This window comes from Panthera pardus, unplaced genomic scaffold, assembly GCF_024362965.1.
Source record: "Panthera pardus isolate Hobbes unplaced genomic scaffold, ASM2436296v1 HiC_scaffold_5, whole genome shotgun sequence".
Lineage (NCBI taxonomy): Eukaryota > Metazoa > Chordata > Mammalia > Carnivora > Felidae > Panthera > Panthera pardus.
Genome location: NW_026526980.1, coordinates 8,747,586 through 8,764,706, shown reverse-complemented (window position 1 = coordinate 8,764,706; position 17,121 = coordinate 8,747,586). Strand labels below are relative to the sequence as shown.

The window sequence follows — 17,121 nt, the reverse complement described above, 5'->3', positions numbered from 1 at the left end:
CTGGTCTCTTATCGCCTCTGCCTCCCACGTGAAACCCGAATGCAGGCTGGGTGAAGGCTCCGGGTCACGGAGGTCTGAGTGGGGCTCCAGAACCTGGGCCTGGGGGACAGGGACAGGCAGGCTGCGTACCTGTAGGCCGTTCGGTACCCGGTGACGGAGATCTTTAAGTTCTGCCCCTCCTGCACCTCGATCATTTGTGAGGACGGCTCAAACCGGAACTCCTTCATCATGGGTTTGAAGTAATACTGGCCAGGGCTCTGTGGAGAGACACCCACGGACTGAACCTAGGCTGCCCCATCTACATATGGCTTCACACGGGGCAACTAAAGCCAGCAGGGACCGGAATTCGGCCACCAGAGCCCCAGGGCTTCCTATGCAGACAAAAATGGTGACTCTGCCTCTCGAGGAAATGGTTACATGAAGCAATTACAACTCTAATAGCAGCCGGCATCACATGCCTTTAATTCAGCGAGGCAGAAATCAATTTGAATTTTATGAATGAAGAAACTGAGGCTCAGAGAGGTCAAGTAACTCCCCTGAGATGACACAGTACATAAGCAGCGGAGGGAAGATTCGTGGCTGGGTGTGCATCAGTGCGCAGCACATGACCTTTCAGATACGCCTCGCTGCCTGCATGTGACGTCCCTGGAGCAGTCCCTTTACACCCAGGCCTCACAGAATGGCCAGCTAACGTGTACTTGCTGAGTCCCCACCACTCAGGGCCTCAGGTTACATCCGGAATGAAACGCTGCCATCCTCCCATCATGGGGAACACGGTTTGCAGAACAAACACAAGCGAGCCACCAAATAAGACTCGGCATTGTAAACAACGCGATGTTGTGGTCAAACAAAGGGATGCCTAGGAGAGGAGCCGCTGAGGCCACGGTAATTAATTACGCTGTCTTAGTGACAAGCCGGTGGCCAGAAAACAAGTGTGTGCGGAAGGGAACAAGAATCGGCAGCATTAAGTTCTAGTAAGAGCAATACCCTAATTATATTTGGTCCCCTAAGAAACGTGCAGCACTCAACACTACTCTTCTGTTCTCAGGTTGTCAAGCGATACCTAAGTCACGCAAGCCATGTCCCTGCTCCCTTGTGGGAACACGGGCAGGTGGCACATTACGGGACACTTTACCAGGTTTGAGAACGTCAGAATGCCATTGTCCTGAGTCAAGAGGTTGGATCGAAAAACACCACCACTGAGGGACAAGAGGACCCCGGGGAGGGGCTGGTCATCTTCCGCCTTTATCTGGGGGCAAGAAAGAACAGCAGAGCAAGGGCAACTCCGTTAGCCACTGGAGGTAACATTTCAAAAGCCAAGAGGCAATTCTTCTGAGTTGTTTTTCTCTTATTGTTATCCATCGGTAGACAGAAGGTCTACTCTTCGTCCCCAGGGGTAACTAATGTTAATAGTTTGGTACGTCGCTTTCCAGAACGGCTTCTACGCCCACATAAACGTGCAAACATTACAGCTAGCGCTGACCGACTGGCAAGTTTACAGCAGGGAGGGTGGGCAGGTGGCCCAAGCTCTGCACCTGCTGCTTCTCTCAAGTACGGATCCCGGCCTCCCTCCCCTGCCGGGCCACATATCTACCGCACTGTGTCTTAATGCACATCATCCTAAAGCAGGGGGCGGCCGAGCTCTGCATGAAGACCAGCCACCTACTTCTGTGATAGGAAAGGAGACGATCGAAACTTCCTGGAACATGTGTTCCTTGTGCACTTGTTTGCCTCTGTTCCTGGGAGTAGAACTGTTGGATGTTGTGCACTTTGAATTCAGAAAGACACCCCCACATTGCACACCAAAGCGGCCATAACCAGTTACAGTTCCATGAATTATCTATGCGTGGGAAAATACACACAAAAAAATGGATACTGTCTGAATCACTGCAAATCTAAGCTACATCCCAGTGTTTCGATGATAACTTCCTTCAGTCACTTCTGAAGTTGGGCATTTCTTCTAGTTTATCAGCCACTGGTATTGCTTCTGTAAACTGCCTTTTCATATACTTTGTGGTTCTTATTTCTATCAAATTGTCTTTTTCTTATCAATTTTAGGCGTTCCTTATCATCTTGGGTATTTCTCATGATATAAAGATTTCTTCCTGGTTTGAATGTCTTTTAATTTGCTTTAAAAATGAATGCTGCGTCGGGGCGCCTGGGTGGCTCAGTTGGTTAAACGTCTGACTTCAACTCTGGTCATGATCTCACCATTCCTGAGTTCGAGCCCCGCCTTAGGCTCAGAGCCTGGAGCCTGCTTCAGATTCTGTGTCTCCCTCTCTTTCCTCCCCTCCTCCACTAACGCTCTGTCTCTCTCTCAAAAATAAACAAACATTAAAAAAAATTATCAAAAAAAATGCATCCTGTGCTACAGAATTTGAAATCTGTATGTGATGTAATCTGTCCTTCTTTTCCTTGAGCCTCCCTCTATGTTGAAAATATTCACACTCAAGGACCTCCAGACTCACTCCGGGCACCACACACTTCTTCCCAGGAAGGATGGTTAAGAAGAGAGAGACATCAGGAAGAAGAGAGAGGCTACAGGAACATTCTGTCCTTTTCCACAGAACACAGTTAAGGATGAGAGTTTAAAGCACTTCCCAAAAGGTAGGCAAACAAGCTAAAGTCAACAGGTCTCCAAATTATGCTGAGTGAAAGAAGGCCTCCCCAAAGGAGTACATCCTATATGGTTCCATTTGTGTCAAACGCTAGAAAATGCAAACTAATCCGCAGTGACAGAAAGCAGACCAGATGAGCAGGGAGATCGGGAGGGAGGGGGTATCAAGGGGTACAAGCACACTGAGCAGGATGCCTGACTGTCACTATACTCCCGGGTGCACCCGTGTATGTTGAAACTAGCAAATTATATGCTTTAAGTGCAGTTTATCATACGCCAATTGTAACTCAATAAAACCACTTTTCGAAAACGTAAGGGTTACCTCAAAGCTTACGCCGGCCAAAGCATAAGCCTTAAAGTCTCCTATGGTTCCCTCGACCGCGGTCAAAACGTAGCCTTCCTTCTGCGAGGACACCGTGTACTCCAGGTCACTGTGCAGGGGCCCGACGCTAAACAAAAGAAAGCAAGAGCACGTTGGAGATGGCTGCGCTTCACGCCTGCAGGAGGCCTCGCCGGCCCCACGGACACCTGCTCCCAAACATGTGCTTTGTCACGGGCTTACCTATAGGCACCTTTGTCATCAGTGAAGACTGTGATCAGGGGTGAGCTCGCCCCCTTTTCACTGATGACGATCTCGACTCCCTCCAACTCCGGGTGGATCTGGCCTTCCAGAAATAAGCCTGCTTTCCCATGGATCTCAATCAGCTTCCCTGGGCAACTTTCTAAAGACGGAACAAATAGAAGAACGGGACTTAGCTGCAGTGGGATGGGGGCATTTTGGAAGGGGGTTTCCCGTTAAAGAAGGGCTTGAAACTGAGGTATATGAACCTAGTTCCAAAGGAGGCTGTTCACTATATATATCAGAAACCTCAGTAATTGGGTGGCCCACACCTCCCTCCATTCCTGAAAGAGTTTGCTCAATGGTCAGGAACGTGAGCACACAAATCTAACAAGGCTGGGTTCTCACTACCCCTCTCTCCACTGTCACAAGGCCTTTCTGGTGGAGGAGAGGCCGTGCAGCTGGACCCGGCGGGGAAGACGACCCCAAACAAGATGCCCACTGGGAAGCCACACTATTCAATACACTCTCCTGCCAAGCACAAACTGCATAAATGCCCAGGATCCACTGAACCCATGACGCTAGAGAAAACTGTTGGAAGCCAAAAGACAAATACCCCACCAGCAGTCACTTTAAATTGTCCAGTCCCAAAAAGACCCTCTCTCGCTCCTACCAACAGATACACACACCATCAACAGTTCACACATATGATGCCTAAAGCTCTCATTTCAGCACCGGATGGTTTTGCTTTTCACCTACCTTTCAGTAACAAACTAAAAACATCAGGGAAAAAAGTAATCCTTCCTCAGAAAGATCACCCAACTTCTAATAACCACAGTAACTTTCGGGACACCTGGGTGCTCAGTCGGTTGAGTGTCCGACTTTGGCTCAGGTCATGATCTCACGGTTCGTTAGTTCGAGCCCCGCATCGGGCTCTGTGCTGTCAGCACAGAGCCTGGATTCGGCTTCAGATTCTGTGTCTCCCTCTCTCTCTGCCCCTCCCCTGTTTGCACTCTGTCTCTCTCTCTCTATCAAAAATAAACGCTAAATAAATAAATAAATAAATAACCAGTTACTTTCACGGACTGAGACGATCCATTCACTCAGCCACTCACCAAACGGTAACAGCTATGTGCCAGTGCCAAAGGGGATTATAAGGAGCCCTACAAAGATGGTTTCACTGTAACATCCACACAAAATAAATTTTTAAATGCAGGTAAAAGGAACGGTGAACTGCAAAGATGTGTCACTGGCTCACCGAGTTGACACTTACCTCCGCTGACAGTGGCTTCCATGGACGGGGGATAGAAGAGTAGCTCTTTAGAGGAGGGTGTGACAGTGATTTTCTCTCCAGACCTAAAACAATGAAAATACTTCCATTTGGTTGGTTTTGCCCTCGGTTAGGAAGGGTACGAGAAGAGAGGACGCCGTAGAGAGAGAGCTCACCGTGCCCAGTAAGAGAAGTCATAGGAGAAGGGGCCTTGCAACTCGTCGACCATCTCCTGCGCAGGGGGTTTGGTCCTTCCTTCCCCAGCGTCGTCCTTGCCGTTCTTCTCCCTCTCCTGCCGGCGGCTCTCGATCTCGGCCAGCTGCTGCTCCCTCCGCAGCTCCTGCACGGACTTCAGGGGGCCCAGGACCAAGGCGGGTTCACTGTCTATGGAAGATCTGGAAGAAAGGAAGGCGCAGCCTAGAGCACGTGGTCACTTACCCCCCGCGGTCGGTGGGAACCGGACATTTCTAGAAGGAGTCACCCGTCAGTAAAAGCCTGACCGCCTTCTGATGCCACCCCAGCGGCACACTCTGCTCCTGTTCTGCATCAACGAATCGCTTTCCAAAAAATAAAAACTGAACTTCTTTGTGACAGTAGCAGTATCTAGTAGGTCCAGGGAACCAGTAACCAGGACAAATGACATTCCCTAACCATGTGGAATCCACATTCCAGGGGGGAGAGACAGACAATAAACAGAAAATGATGTCAGACTGAATACAAGGGAGTAAAATAAAGCACCGTGGAAGGAGACCGTGCTGGCAGCGTGGGGGCGCTGTTCTTTACCAGGCTCCCAGGGTGGGGAGTGTGTTGGGCAAGGAAACAGCGAGTAAAAAGCCCTTGGAGCCTCGGGGGCAGCTCCCCTGCCATGCCCAGGGGACAGCAAGGAGACTGAGGTGGCCTGGGCAGCGGACCCAGGGAAGAGTCAGATGCGTCAGAGGGTCCAGGGGGAGCAGGTGTCAGACCCAGGATTTCATTCTGGGTGGGATGGAGAGCCACTGGAGTTGTAAGCGGAGGAGACAACGTCCCTACTTTAAAAGGCCTCTGGCTTCTGCACAGAGAACACAGGCAGGAAGCAAGAGCCCATACAGGAAAGCCAGGCAGGACGGCCGTGCCAAGGATCCAGGCAAGAGACAGTGGATGGGACCAGAGTACCGAGGCAGCGTGCTGAGAAGGGACAAGATGATGGGCATATTTCAACTGCAAAGCCAAGGATCTGCATGTGGACTGGCTGGGTACGGACGCAGGGGAAAGAAGAGTCGAGAACCATCGAGAAAGAGGACAAAGGGTAGGTCTGTGGAGGGCGACAACCAGGAGTCCGGTTTGGGAGCCGGGGAGCACAAGATCCCCATGAGGGATCCAGGTGGTCCTGTCCAGCTGAAACACGCATCTTCTACAATCCCCAGCACAAGCAACCAAAACAAAACCCCCCTCCGAGGTTTCAAAGATATATTCAACAAAGGCTGAAAATAAGGTAATACACGGTCGCTACTGGTCCAACCAATAATTGCTACTTTCCAAGCAGGAGGAGGGTAAAAGGCACTCTTCCAGCACCAGGCAGCGCCCTGGGCCCACCAGGAACATGCCCAAGTCCTTTGCCTAGACCCCTGGCCGCCCTGGGGAACGGGGCACCCCTTCAATCCACTCCCCTCAGCCAGGGGCCGAGGGCCGTCCCCGACACTCGTCCCGCCTGACCCCACTGGTCGGCGATGCCACATGCTGTCAACTCCATCTCCTCGACAGCCCCCCCAGGCGTCCACTGCTCTCCAGCCCCACTACCGTGCATCTGGCCGAACCTCCACTGACTCCCACCTACACCCCTGCGAGGGCCTCCGCCCCCTGCCTCATGCGGCTTCTTCTGTGTGTCCACTCAGCAGCCAGGGGGATCTTTGTGAAGCACAAACACCATCCCTCTGCTTAAACACATCACAATGTCTGTGCGACAATGCTGAGACCCTTAACTCGGGCTGGCCCTACAGGGCCTACCTCCCCCCCACACACACCCCAAGCATCCACGGGGTCCAATTCAAAGCCCTCATCATAGGTGCAACCTCACAGTCCTGCGCGTGATGCCTGGACTACTGTCTGTGTCCCCCGTGAGACCGTGGCTGTGCCTGAGCACTGAAGAACTCTCAACATTTGTGCAGGGGTGGATGAGCTGAAAAGGCGGCAGACAGAAAGACGGACAAACAGTTGAGGTCGCTTAAGGTAAGGAGGGGGAAAATTACTCAGATTTCCACTTTCTGGCACAATGATGATCATGTTGCCAAAAACTCTTTCATTTCTCAAGGAAATTACAGTGTCGGGCATCTAACACCTCACCACACAGCAAAAATTCCTCTCAAAGAGGACATTCGCATGAATCTGACTCTCAGGGAGGGTCTGCCTTCCACGTACTTTCTCCCTCATGACCCTTCACTTATCAGGTGCTCTCTACTTTCCAAGCCTTCAAGGAAAGGTCTCTAGGAAAATAGGCAATTTTTCCAAATTTGCTAAAACACATAAAATACGATGAACAAGCCAGAGATTTTTTTTTTCCTTTAGCAAAGACAGGAAGTGTAGAGAGGTCACACAGAAATTTAAGGCACTGAAACGAGCTGTCAGAAGACTCTCCCTCATCCACAGTTAATTCTTGAGTCATAAAAGGAAAGGATGAAGGCTGCCATGAATTTATGGGGTATGTCGTGTGAGCAGAAAGGCCATTCGTATACATACCTAGAGATAAGAAATCAAAAATAATTTTCAGAGTGTCTGTTAGAGAAGTCCCCAGCCCTCATCCACCCCCTCCTGCGCTCAGACCACCGCAGAGCACAAGTCTTACTTGATTGTCACGGTGACATCCATCATTTTGTCAGTGGTGATAGTTCCAAGGACATGGTGGCGGATGGCTGTCAACGTCAAGATACTGGGTGAAGACCTATAAACCAAAGTGGAAAGAAAACACTAGCAACATCACCTAGTTCTTCTCAAAGGGTCACAAGCAACGCCCTCCAGGGGCACAACCGTTCTGACCCTGAAATATACTACCGAAATTGCTCCTAGTTTGGGATGAGGGACCTCCCGAACTACCTATCAGTGTTTAAAGAATAAACTAATTTTCCAATCCAAAACTTTACGCTTCCGATTCTTGGTGAAACTCTCAAGCATTTGTGCAAAGGGAAAAATGGTAGACTGGAGTCCAAGCAACTCCCATCGGTGAGAGCTGGAAGACTGAACCAAGATGATAATTAAGGCACTTGAAAACCATATCCTTCCATCCTGGGCTTACAGAATTCTTGGGAAAGACAGCTCATCTCCATCTCCTCAATAATTCATCCAAATGTCTTGAAATCCTTACGTAGAAATTCTTTTTAATACCTAACTTCACCTCTTCCATTAAAAATACCAAAAAAAAAAAAAAAAAAATCCTTTTGTCTTCCAGAAAGAACTCAAGAAAAGACACACACTCACTTGACCCCAGAGAAGGCTCACAAACACCATGGGGCAGGGAAGACCCAGCTTACGTGTCATAGGTGTAGAACGCTTGCTCAAACCGGTGGCAGGAGCGGGGGGTCACCTTGTATACACCTGCAGCCGGGAAAGCAAAAGTCATTTTCAGAGGAGAGTATCTGTGACACTGAGCGCTTCCAACATCTGAAATCCAAAGGCAGTGCCTCTCACTTGAATACACAGCACACAGCAGATGGGCAATGATGGGATCAGAAAGGCCTTTTCTGCTGCCTGTGACAGCTTCTTTCCAACGACCCGGTCCATTTAATGGCCCCTCACAAGCTCAGGATTTCATTTTCCATAATTGAACAACTCACAGTAGTTTAATCTGCACAAACCGAGCCAACAGGGCCGTGCAGAAGGAACAGGAAGTACATTTCCACTGCAGATGAGAACGAGAATTTTCCACTTAACAGATTCTATTAAAGATCCAAAGATAACCACAGCCTGACCGCCCTCCTAGAAATATTCCTAAAACAGGGCACAGAGCAAAGCCCAAAAATTTATGAAACAATTGCAGAGAACACTTTAATGCCACGAGCCTGTATAGGGAAACACTCAGGTTAGGGGTGTAAGTAGTTTGCCAGAGGAATACTGTCAGTTTCAGGAAGGAGCAAAGTCTAACAATTTATTTCCCCAAATGATCATTAACCAACCTTTTGGACATTCTTCCTACAAAAACCTGAAATTAGTTCAAACTGCCTCTGCTGTTTTCATCACACTGAGGAACCCCCTGCGCAATAACCAGCAGGAAAAAATGCTTAGGTTTCTCCATTCGCTTTATTCTTTCATCCTACAAATATTGACAGAGCACCAGCACCTACTATAAGCCAGGTGTTGTGCTAAGTACGAGTAGACAGCGGAGAAGACTTTGTATTTCACCTTGGGAACTGAGAGAAGTCACTGAATTACCCACTAGGAAGAGGCAAAGTAAAGCCACAATGAAATGCCACTTTATACCCACCAGGATGGCTAAAATCAAAGAGGAAAGTAACGAATGGTGTGAACATGTGGGCAAACAGGAACCGCCGTGCACTGCTGGCTAGAGTACCAACTGGCACATAGGGCCCCTTCAGGAAACAGTCCGGCAGCTTCTTAGACAAGGAAACATCAACTGACCATATAGTCCAGCAGTTCCACCCCTGGGCCTCTAACCCAGAAGAGAGGAAAACAGATGTGCACATAAAGACTTGCACACAAATGTTCACAGCAACATGGTTCATGACAGCCACACACTGGTGAACGCACACACAAAGTGTGAACTATCCACACAATGGGATCCAGTAAGGGAAAGCTACAATCCACTAACACCTGCTCCGACATGAACTTCAAGACACGAGGACTCGAAACCAGGCTAAGTGAAAGGAGCCAGCACAAATACCGGTATGGCACGACCTCGCTTGTAAGTAATGTCCAAAAAAAGGCCAATCCACAGAGACAACACAGAGGAGTGGCTGCCTGTTGCTGGGGGCAGAGATTAACTGTAAACATGCATGAAGGATGCTTCTTCCAAGATGAAAATGTTCTACGCTAGATTATGTGTATGGTCGCATAATTCAGTACGTTTACTAAAAATCCTCGTACGTTGTAAACGGGTGAGGTTTATGGTCTGCAAATTGTATCTCAGTACAGTTGGTAAAAACGGAGAGAAGCCACCGAAGGATTTTAAGCAAGGTGTGAGATGGTCCAAATTCTATCTTAAAAAGATCACTTTTAAGGAGAGATCACTGCCCAATGGTGTAGTATTTTTCAAGGGGCAATGACCTAGTGGTCTCTACCTAACTCAAACCCAAGGAGACAAGGAACACTCTCTAGCTCCCAGCTCTAATTCTCTCTGTAAAAACAGCACTCCCTCCAGAGGAAAGAGACGGAAACACAGGGGTACACTAACCACAACCGAAATCAATAGCCTGATACACAAAGAACCACGGTAGGAAAAAAAAGCCCTTCACAATGATCCTCAGGTGCCTTTCCATTTCTCTGACTCAGAGCCCATCAATCCTTCCAGACTCACCAGGCTTGGACAGGCAGAATCGGTTGACTCCTTTGGAGAGGTTATAAATCCCCACGTTCTCAGGTCCATTTCCATCCTGATAAAATTCCTAAGGGACCAAAGCCAATACAATGACTTACTAGGGGAGACGGAGACACCAAGATGATTAATAATATTTCTGTTTCTGAACCAGTCATCTGTTTTACCCATTAATCATTTGAGCAGTTGGGCACTACAGGAAAATTAAAAACCTTCAAAAACTTCCCACAAAAACATGCTCTTTTTCACTCAATCAACTAATATTTATTGAGCACCTGCTATGTGACAGACCCAGGGCCGGGTCCTGGTGGCGGACACGGCTCCTGCTCTCAGGGGGCTTACGTTCTAATACGGGAAGACAGAAAATCCATTGTGGTCAATAAAGAAATTAGATTGCGGCTAATAGTAATGGAGAGGTGGGGAAAATGACCAGGAAAGCAGTCTAAAGCATGATCACAGCAGGAGCTTTTCAGCTTGCTGGGCTCAGGGCAGGCCCTCTCCTCAGCAGGTAACATTATGGCTACAGCCTGAATGATGAGAGGAAACCAACCACGTGCATTTCCAGGGAAGACGCAGTTGCAGGCGGAGGAAAACATGTGTGCAAAGACCCAGAGGAGGAAACCAGCCTGGTGCAGAAGCGGCGAAGGCTGGTATGCCAATGCCCAGGGAGCAAGGTGGAGAGATAACGAGGAGGTCTGGGCTAGGGAAGGGCCATCGTTAAGGAATGTGGATCTCATCCTAAGGGAAAGGGAAACCTGCTGGAGAGTTTAAGGGAAGGAACAATTTCCTAAATGTGTACCACCTGCTCTCAACTGGGTATCAGCTGACCCATCTCCTGGACAGCACTGCTTCTTGAGCATTTGTAGCAGTTAGAATCGTCCACAGGATCTGGAGACACCAGCGGCAATCCCTCCACGTGTCTAAAGTAAGCAATCGCTTCACTGTCGTTTGCCTCAGTTTCTCCACTGGAACCTGACAATGACATCTGCCACTGTCTGAAGCCAGAAAGGTCTATAAAATTCATGAATGGACCTAGACAGTCCTATACACGTTCTCCTTCCTGAAACCCAGGTGGTACACTGCCTATCAGGGAGCTACCTCAACAAGACAGTAAGATGTTAGCAGCTCTGTCCTTTGCACTGGAACATACTAGAGAAACTAACTCAGCTGTACTTATTATTAACACTGGCAGTACTGGGGCGCCTGGGTGGCTCAGTCGGTTAAGCGTCCGACTTCGGCTCAGGTCATGACCTCGCGGTCCGTGAGTTCGAGGCCCACCTCGGGGTCTGTGCTGACAGCTCAGAGCCTGGAGCCTGCTTTGGATTCTGGGTTTCCCTCTCTCTCTATCCCTCCCCCGCTCACGCTCTGCCTTTCTCTCTCTCTCAAAAATAAATATTAAAATAATCATAATAACAATAGTAGTGTTCACCAAGGAAACCAAATACATAAGAGGTTTACTTAAACTTCATTACAACACTGAGAAGTGGACATTATGATCCGAGGGCTACAAAATCAATACACTTTACACGACATCAATGGCTTTCCCAAATCACTAATCAAAGTTAGAATTTAATGTGGGTCTAGGACAAGAAAATCTCCCAAATCAAGGCATCCTTCTGCTAAGGGACTTTAAACAAAGCTTCCTGACTAGGCTTTCCCAAATAAGGGGGAGAATCAAGGGGCAAAAAAGTAAATCTGACTTAACTATGGTTATAATATTCTTGGCATGCTGGTCCTTCCTGCTTTCCAAAGGACCCTCCAAAGAAGAGAATCCCCACAAGCCATTCATACCAGAGTGATTGCGTGAGAAAGGGAACATCTCAGCATATAGCCTGTCTGCCTAAACTCAATCGTGGACACATCGTCTTCCAGAACCTCCACCTCCAGACTCTTGTTCTTCCAGCACCAATCTTCATGCATGATGCTCACTGGAAAAGCCACAACACAGACACACGTGGGCATAGAGCATATCACCTCCCTCAGCAAAAACTGTAATGACTTAATTTTTTTAAATGTGTACGTGCAGACACACACACACACACAGCTAGTCGTGCTCAGAACAACTGAGTACTAAAGAGAAAATGAAACCAACGGTCATTAACGTCAACAAGAAAGAAACTGACAATAATTCAAGATCACACTTACAAGTAAAAATATTTAGGATCAACAAACTTTTTCTATAAAGGGCCAGAAAGTATTTTCCACTTTGCAGGTCAGGCAGTCAAATATTCAACTCTGCCTTCATAGCATATGAGCAGCTATAGATGATACGTAAGCAAATGGGTGCGGCTGTGTTTGAATAAAACTTTATAAAAATAGGCAAGTGGCCCCCATTGCCATAGTCTGCCAAAACTTGATATAATAGAAAACAATTTCCCAGAAAAAAAGATTACTTTATAAGTTATTCATTGCCACCAGCTCCAAGTTGAGCTTTGAAGAAGCAGAAATATAGGCAATGGAGTTTTCAAACTGCAGGGAAAAGGGAACCAATGTTGGCCAGGCACCGAACAAACTATATTTCATTTTGTTTTGCACTCTACAGAAAGGCTGTATTACTCCTATTTTAGCAGAGGAAACAGAGTCTCAGGGAGATCAAGTAACCTGCCATGGTCACACAGCTGCTGAGTAGTAGAATACATCACTGGAAATATTTCATGCGCTCTGTTCTGGCATTTAGAGTGAAAACGGCATAAATGAGGGCCCCCTTCCAAAACGGAAGAAGTGTGTGGGTTGTCCTGACAAGGTGGTAGTTATGCATGGAAGGAACATCAATTCTTACACAATCATCCATTGCTAAACAACGCACGTGCAAGGTCAAGGGGCAAAGAAAAGTTAAACAAGTAAAGGTATATAGCTGGGATGCAATTTGAGAGCTGGGTTTTAGAAATTTTAGAAAGACAGGAAGTACGTGAAGGCCACAAGCTGGTGCCTATGGTTCTCACTTTTGTATTTTCCCGGAAGCACGTTGTCAAAGGTAAAAGTCATTGAGTTGACCTTGCCGGACAGCTGGAGGCTCCGCTTCTCGCCCTGGCGGCTCAGGGACTGCAGTGTCACTAGCAGGTCACCACAGGTGTCTGCAGAGAAAAGATAGGAAGGCTTCACTTGGCTGCCCTCACCAACGCCAGCACAGGCTTGAACCCTCCACCTCTGTGTGCCGCTGGCCACCATTTACCTCCTGAAGGGCAAGGCCAGCAGGGCTCCTTCAAAGCCAGGACGGGTCTCCTTGATTCCAGGACATCTCCCCCTCCCCCTTGCAGGTCATTAGTACCACATAAAGAAGCCACCGAGGTTGAAAGCGACCCATCACTTGCTGAGTACCCCCATGCAAGGCACAGAAGACCAGGAGAGGGAAGAGTGTCACAGGGCACCTACTAAAGCAGACGCGAGGTGAAAGAGGGGAAGTGATATTTATGGAGCACCAGAAGAAGACAGAAAACCAGCAAGAAAGATCTGGGGTGCCTGGGTGGCTCAGGCGGTTAAGCGTCCAACTTCGGCTCAGGTCGTGATCTCGTGGTTCGTGGGTTCGAGCCCCACGTCGGGCTCTGTACTGACAGCTCAGAGCCTGGAGCCTGCTTCAGATTCTGTGTGTGTGTGTGTCTCTCTCTCTGCCCCTCCCCTGCTCACATTCTGTCTCTCTCTCTCTCTCTCTCTCTGTCTTCCTCTCTCAAAAGGAACAAAGATCAAGGGACTTTACTGAATGGCACAGAACTGGGCCCTTTATCATCATAACATCACCTGTGACAGCAAAGATTGGCATGACTCTTACTGTGTTCCAGAAACTCGCACAGGCTCTCCATGCGCTAGCTCATTTGAGCCTCACGACAACCCTCCGAGGCAGGTACTGTTATTATCTCCATATAACGGAGGAGAGACTCAAAGCACAGAGAGGTTAAGTAACTTGCTGCAGGTCACACAGTGAGGGTTCAAGCCCACAAGCCTGGTTTCAGAGTCCACGTTCTTAACATCTGTGCCACACAGCCTGACACGACCATATTTAAAACCCTCTGAGAGCCGTTAATGTTTCCATGCTACAGAAGAAAAACAGGCTGGTCGAGTAAGTGCTTACTGTCTCACAGCTGGTAAGTGAAAGAGCTGGGCAAGAAACCCCGTGTTCTTTTAGGAGCCAAAGCAGAAATGCTCCAAGAGAAATGTTTCTGGTGACGCCGTGTGGCACTTAGAAAGAATCGAACACAATATGGATCCACCTTTTACACTATCCAACAAGGAACAGTTCACCAAAATCCCACTTCTAACTGCCTACTCCTTTGAAGCTCTCTGTTCTTGCTTTCAAATGACATCTTACCCAAACAAGAGACTTTCCCAGAAACCGATGCCAAGAACTGTACAAAGGCCACGTCCATCACGGGCCTATTGGTCACAGTAAGAGGAAACGTCTGGGGTTTCAAGGTCAGCCCCGCTCTGGTCTCCACCTCAGGGACCATCACCTGTGGGAACACACAGGACAACGTCAGTGTCTGCATCAAGGCTGCGGCTCCCCCGGCCTGCAGGGCACCAGAACATTCACCTGGGCCCAAGGCTAAGTACTTTGAAGGACAAAGGTCCACTTCTAGGCTGAGTTTTATAATCACAACAAATCCTCAAACAGGCCACAGAAAGAACACACATTTCTTTTTTTTTTTTAATGTTTGTTTTTTTTACATTTATTTATTTTCTGAGAGACATAGAGAGACAGAGCACAAGTTGGGGAGGGGCAGAGAGAGAAGGAGACACAGAATCTGAAGCAGGCTCCAGGCTACGAGCTGTCAGCACAGAGCCCGACACGGGGCTCGAACTCACAAACTGTAAGATGATGACCTGAGCTGAAGTCGGATGCTTAACTGACTGAGCCACCCAGGCGCCCCAAGAACACACATTTCTAATCAGATACAAAAGAACTAGCCTTCAGCCGTGCCATGGTAAGCACAAAGGTGTATCTGGCGGGACTCCAAAGAGGCGCACAGCTGTCACCAGTACCCGGGGGGGTGGGGGGGGGGGGGGTGGGAGGAGCTGCACTAAAGCCCAGAACCTTCTGGCTTGAGGTCACTCATGACATAAGCTATGAACTTGTCAACGCTATGTGGATGAGCTCCTGGCAGAGTGAGGCCTTTTCTTCTGGACGCCTGAGCTAAGAAGAAGGACTGGGGAAGAGTCCAGTGGGCAGCTATTTCATCCCTAGTGAAGTCTACCTCCCCAAGTTGCCCTTCCTTGGCAAGTCCCTTATGCTTCGAAAGGGCTTCCAAAGGCCTGTCAATGTGGCCAACTTCACAAGAGCTGGCTGACTGGCAAAGGGGCTAAGTACTCACACCACACTGTTCAGCGGAAGCAGGGAAACCACTCTCCCACCCCATCTCCTCAGGGAGGGGAGTCTGCCTGCTCTGGGGGAGAGCACAGTCTCAGAGGGACCCTTCCCAGCCCTCTCCCTCACCTCACCTGCCCTTCTTCAGGGCAGAAGAGCAGCAGCTGACTGGACAGACAAGAGCCCGAGCTGCCCGGGGACTCAGCCTTCCCCATGAGCAGGGCCGTGGCACTGAAAGGCACGGTGTGCTGACCTGTGGCTCTGTCCACCTCTTGTCTACTGTCCTGTGCTGAGGCCTTCACCCCCCTCGGTGAGGCCACAGGCCAGGGTGTCCCCAGCTTCTGTGCCTGCCTCGATGGAGAATCAGATGGTATTCAGGGTGAGGTGGAAAAACACAAGCTCCATGTTGGCCTCGGGGGCCAGAAGCCATGCACTGTGGACCTGCCATCAGTAAAGGGTTAATGTTGATCTCCTTTGGGACTTACGGCTAGTCTATAGCAGCCAGAAGCCTAGGAAGGTGCAGGTGTGATCGGCAGCCTGAAAGTAACTCCTGACAAACATCGGGACTGGAAAAAAGAGACGCCTGAGTATCATTTTCATACTGGGTGCCCATCGGGCTCTACTGTGACATGCGGGAACGTAAAGACTTCAAATAAGAAACTGGGGACAGAAACGCTCCTTCTGTAACTCCATTCCGGCTAATGATAATCCTTCTAAAAATCACTGAATACCTTAAATACCTTAAGTAAAATATCGACTATCTCAAACAAAACAAAACTCATCATACCTGGACTTTGTAGGTCCCTGGCTTTGCTTTAAAACAAAATGATCCACGAGCATCCGTCTCCACGGTGACCAAAGACTTGTCCTTGTCTTGAGACGACAGGACAGCTTTGTATTTGCTCATCTGCTTGACAGTGTCAGGGAGGCGAGTGATTGATATCTGGCCACAGACACTGAACCTGTAACAAGGGGACCACCCATTCCGGCATGAGAATTCAGTTGTGACAGGAGAGGCACTTACCAACCCCAGCTGCGCATCCCTCTTCCTGCCCCGGTCCCCAGGACTAGTTTAACCTTAAGAAAGAGACAGAAAAGCAGCCTAAATGACTGCGGTCTCAAAAAACAACCTTTGGCGGGAAGACTGAACCCCTTTCTGTGTACGGGAAAAGGCACAGTGGGAGCCCAGGATGGGGCAATCCCCCACCGAGGAAGCCATTTTCAGAAAATCTGCGGATGATAAAAATGTTTCGGGTAAAGCGGATCATCGATGGCGGAACAGCCTCGGACTGAGGACGTGGGCTGGGCTTACACGCAAGAGCTGTGAGGAGCCTGACGCTGTGGCATTGCCCGGGCCACGAAACGGGGCGGCGTCATCAAAGACGCCTTCCTCGCCTGTCATTCCATACAGTTCGTGGATAAAAGCAACTGGGGAGATGTGAACAGAAAAGGTAATTAAATTAAAAAAAATTACAAAGCCAAAATAGAACTCCAGGAGCCACCAAAGTGACTTCTAACTGAAAGGCCCTATTCAGGTAACGACTCACACTGGAGGCTCTAAGTGAGCAGCGTGTTAAGTGCTGCGAAGTGTCCCCGGAGAAGCGCGTGAAAGGCGCGGCCCTTCGCTGCTGAAGACCAACCAAGACCATCATCCTGCACAGTGACGGTCTTCGTTTCTCAGTCAGTTGATGTGTTGAAGTGTAATAATGCACAGGGCTGGAGGCTCCAGTTGGATCTTCGGCTGACTAAAGGTTGTATTTTCTAATCCTAATGGATCACTTTAAGTAAAAGTCAGTTGCTACTTTTGACAGAAAGAGAGTAAGTTGGATTCGATGCTGGGTAATTAGGGAGTACACACGAC

General features: G+C 48.8%; 1 protein-coding gene across 2 annotated transcripts in view; it reads right to left on the bottom strand.

Annotated features, from left to right (window-relative positions):
- Nucleotides 1–17,121, bottom strand: part of LOC109278380 (nodal modulator 1) — a 55,516-nt gene that overhangs the window by 17,716 nt on the left and 20,679 nt on the right. For both annotated transcript variants that reach the window (XM_019468700.2, XM_019468698.2), the window contains exons 12-24: nucleotides 16,048–16,222; nucleotides 14,268–14,409; nucleotides 12,907–13,038; nucleotides 11,756–11,892; nucleotides 9,947–10,034; nucleotides 7,947–8,010; nucleotides 7,265–7,360; nucleotides 4,623–4,841; nucleotides 4,450–4,532; nucleotides 3,180–3,339; nucleotides 2,940–3,066; nucleotides 1,136–1,249; nucleotides 130–257 (exon numbers count right to left, since the gene is read on the bottom strand). In XM_019468700.2, coding sequence (XP_019324245.2) covers nucleotides 130–257; nucleotides 1,136–1,249; nucleotides 2,940–3,066; nucleotides 3,180–3,339; nucleotides 4,450–4,532; nucleotides 4,623–4,841; nucleotides 7,265–7,360; nucleotides 7,947–8,010; nucleotides 9,947–10,034; nucleotides 11,756–11,892; nucleotides 12,907–13,038; nucleotides 14,268–14,409; nucleotides 16,048–16,222 — 1,665 coding nt within the window. The remainder of the gene's footprint in view (nucleotides 1–129; nucleotides 258–1,135; nucleotides 1,250–2,939; nucleotides 3,067–3,179; nucleotides 3,340–4,449; nucleotides 4,533–4,622; nucleotides 4,842–7,264; nucleotides 7,361–7,946; nucleotides 8,011–9,946; nucleotides 10,035–11,755; nucleotides 11,893–12,906; nucleotides 13,039–14,267; nucleotides 14,410–16,047; nucleotides 16,223–17,121) is intronic.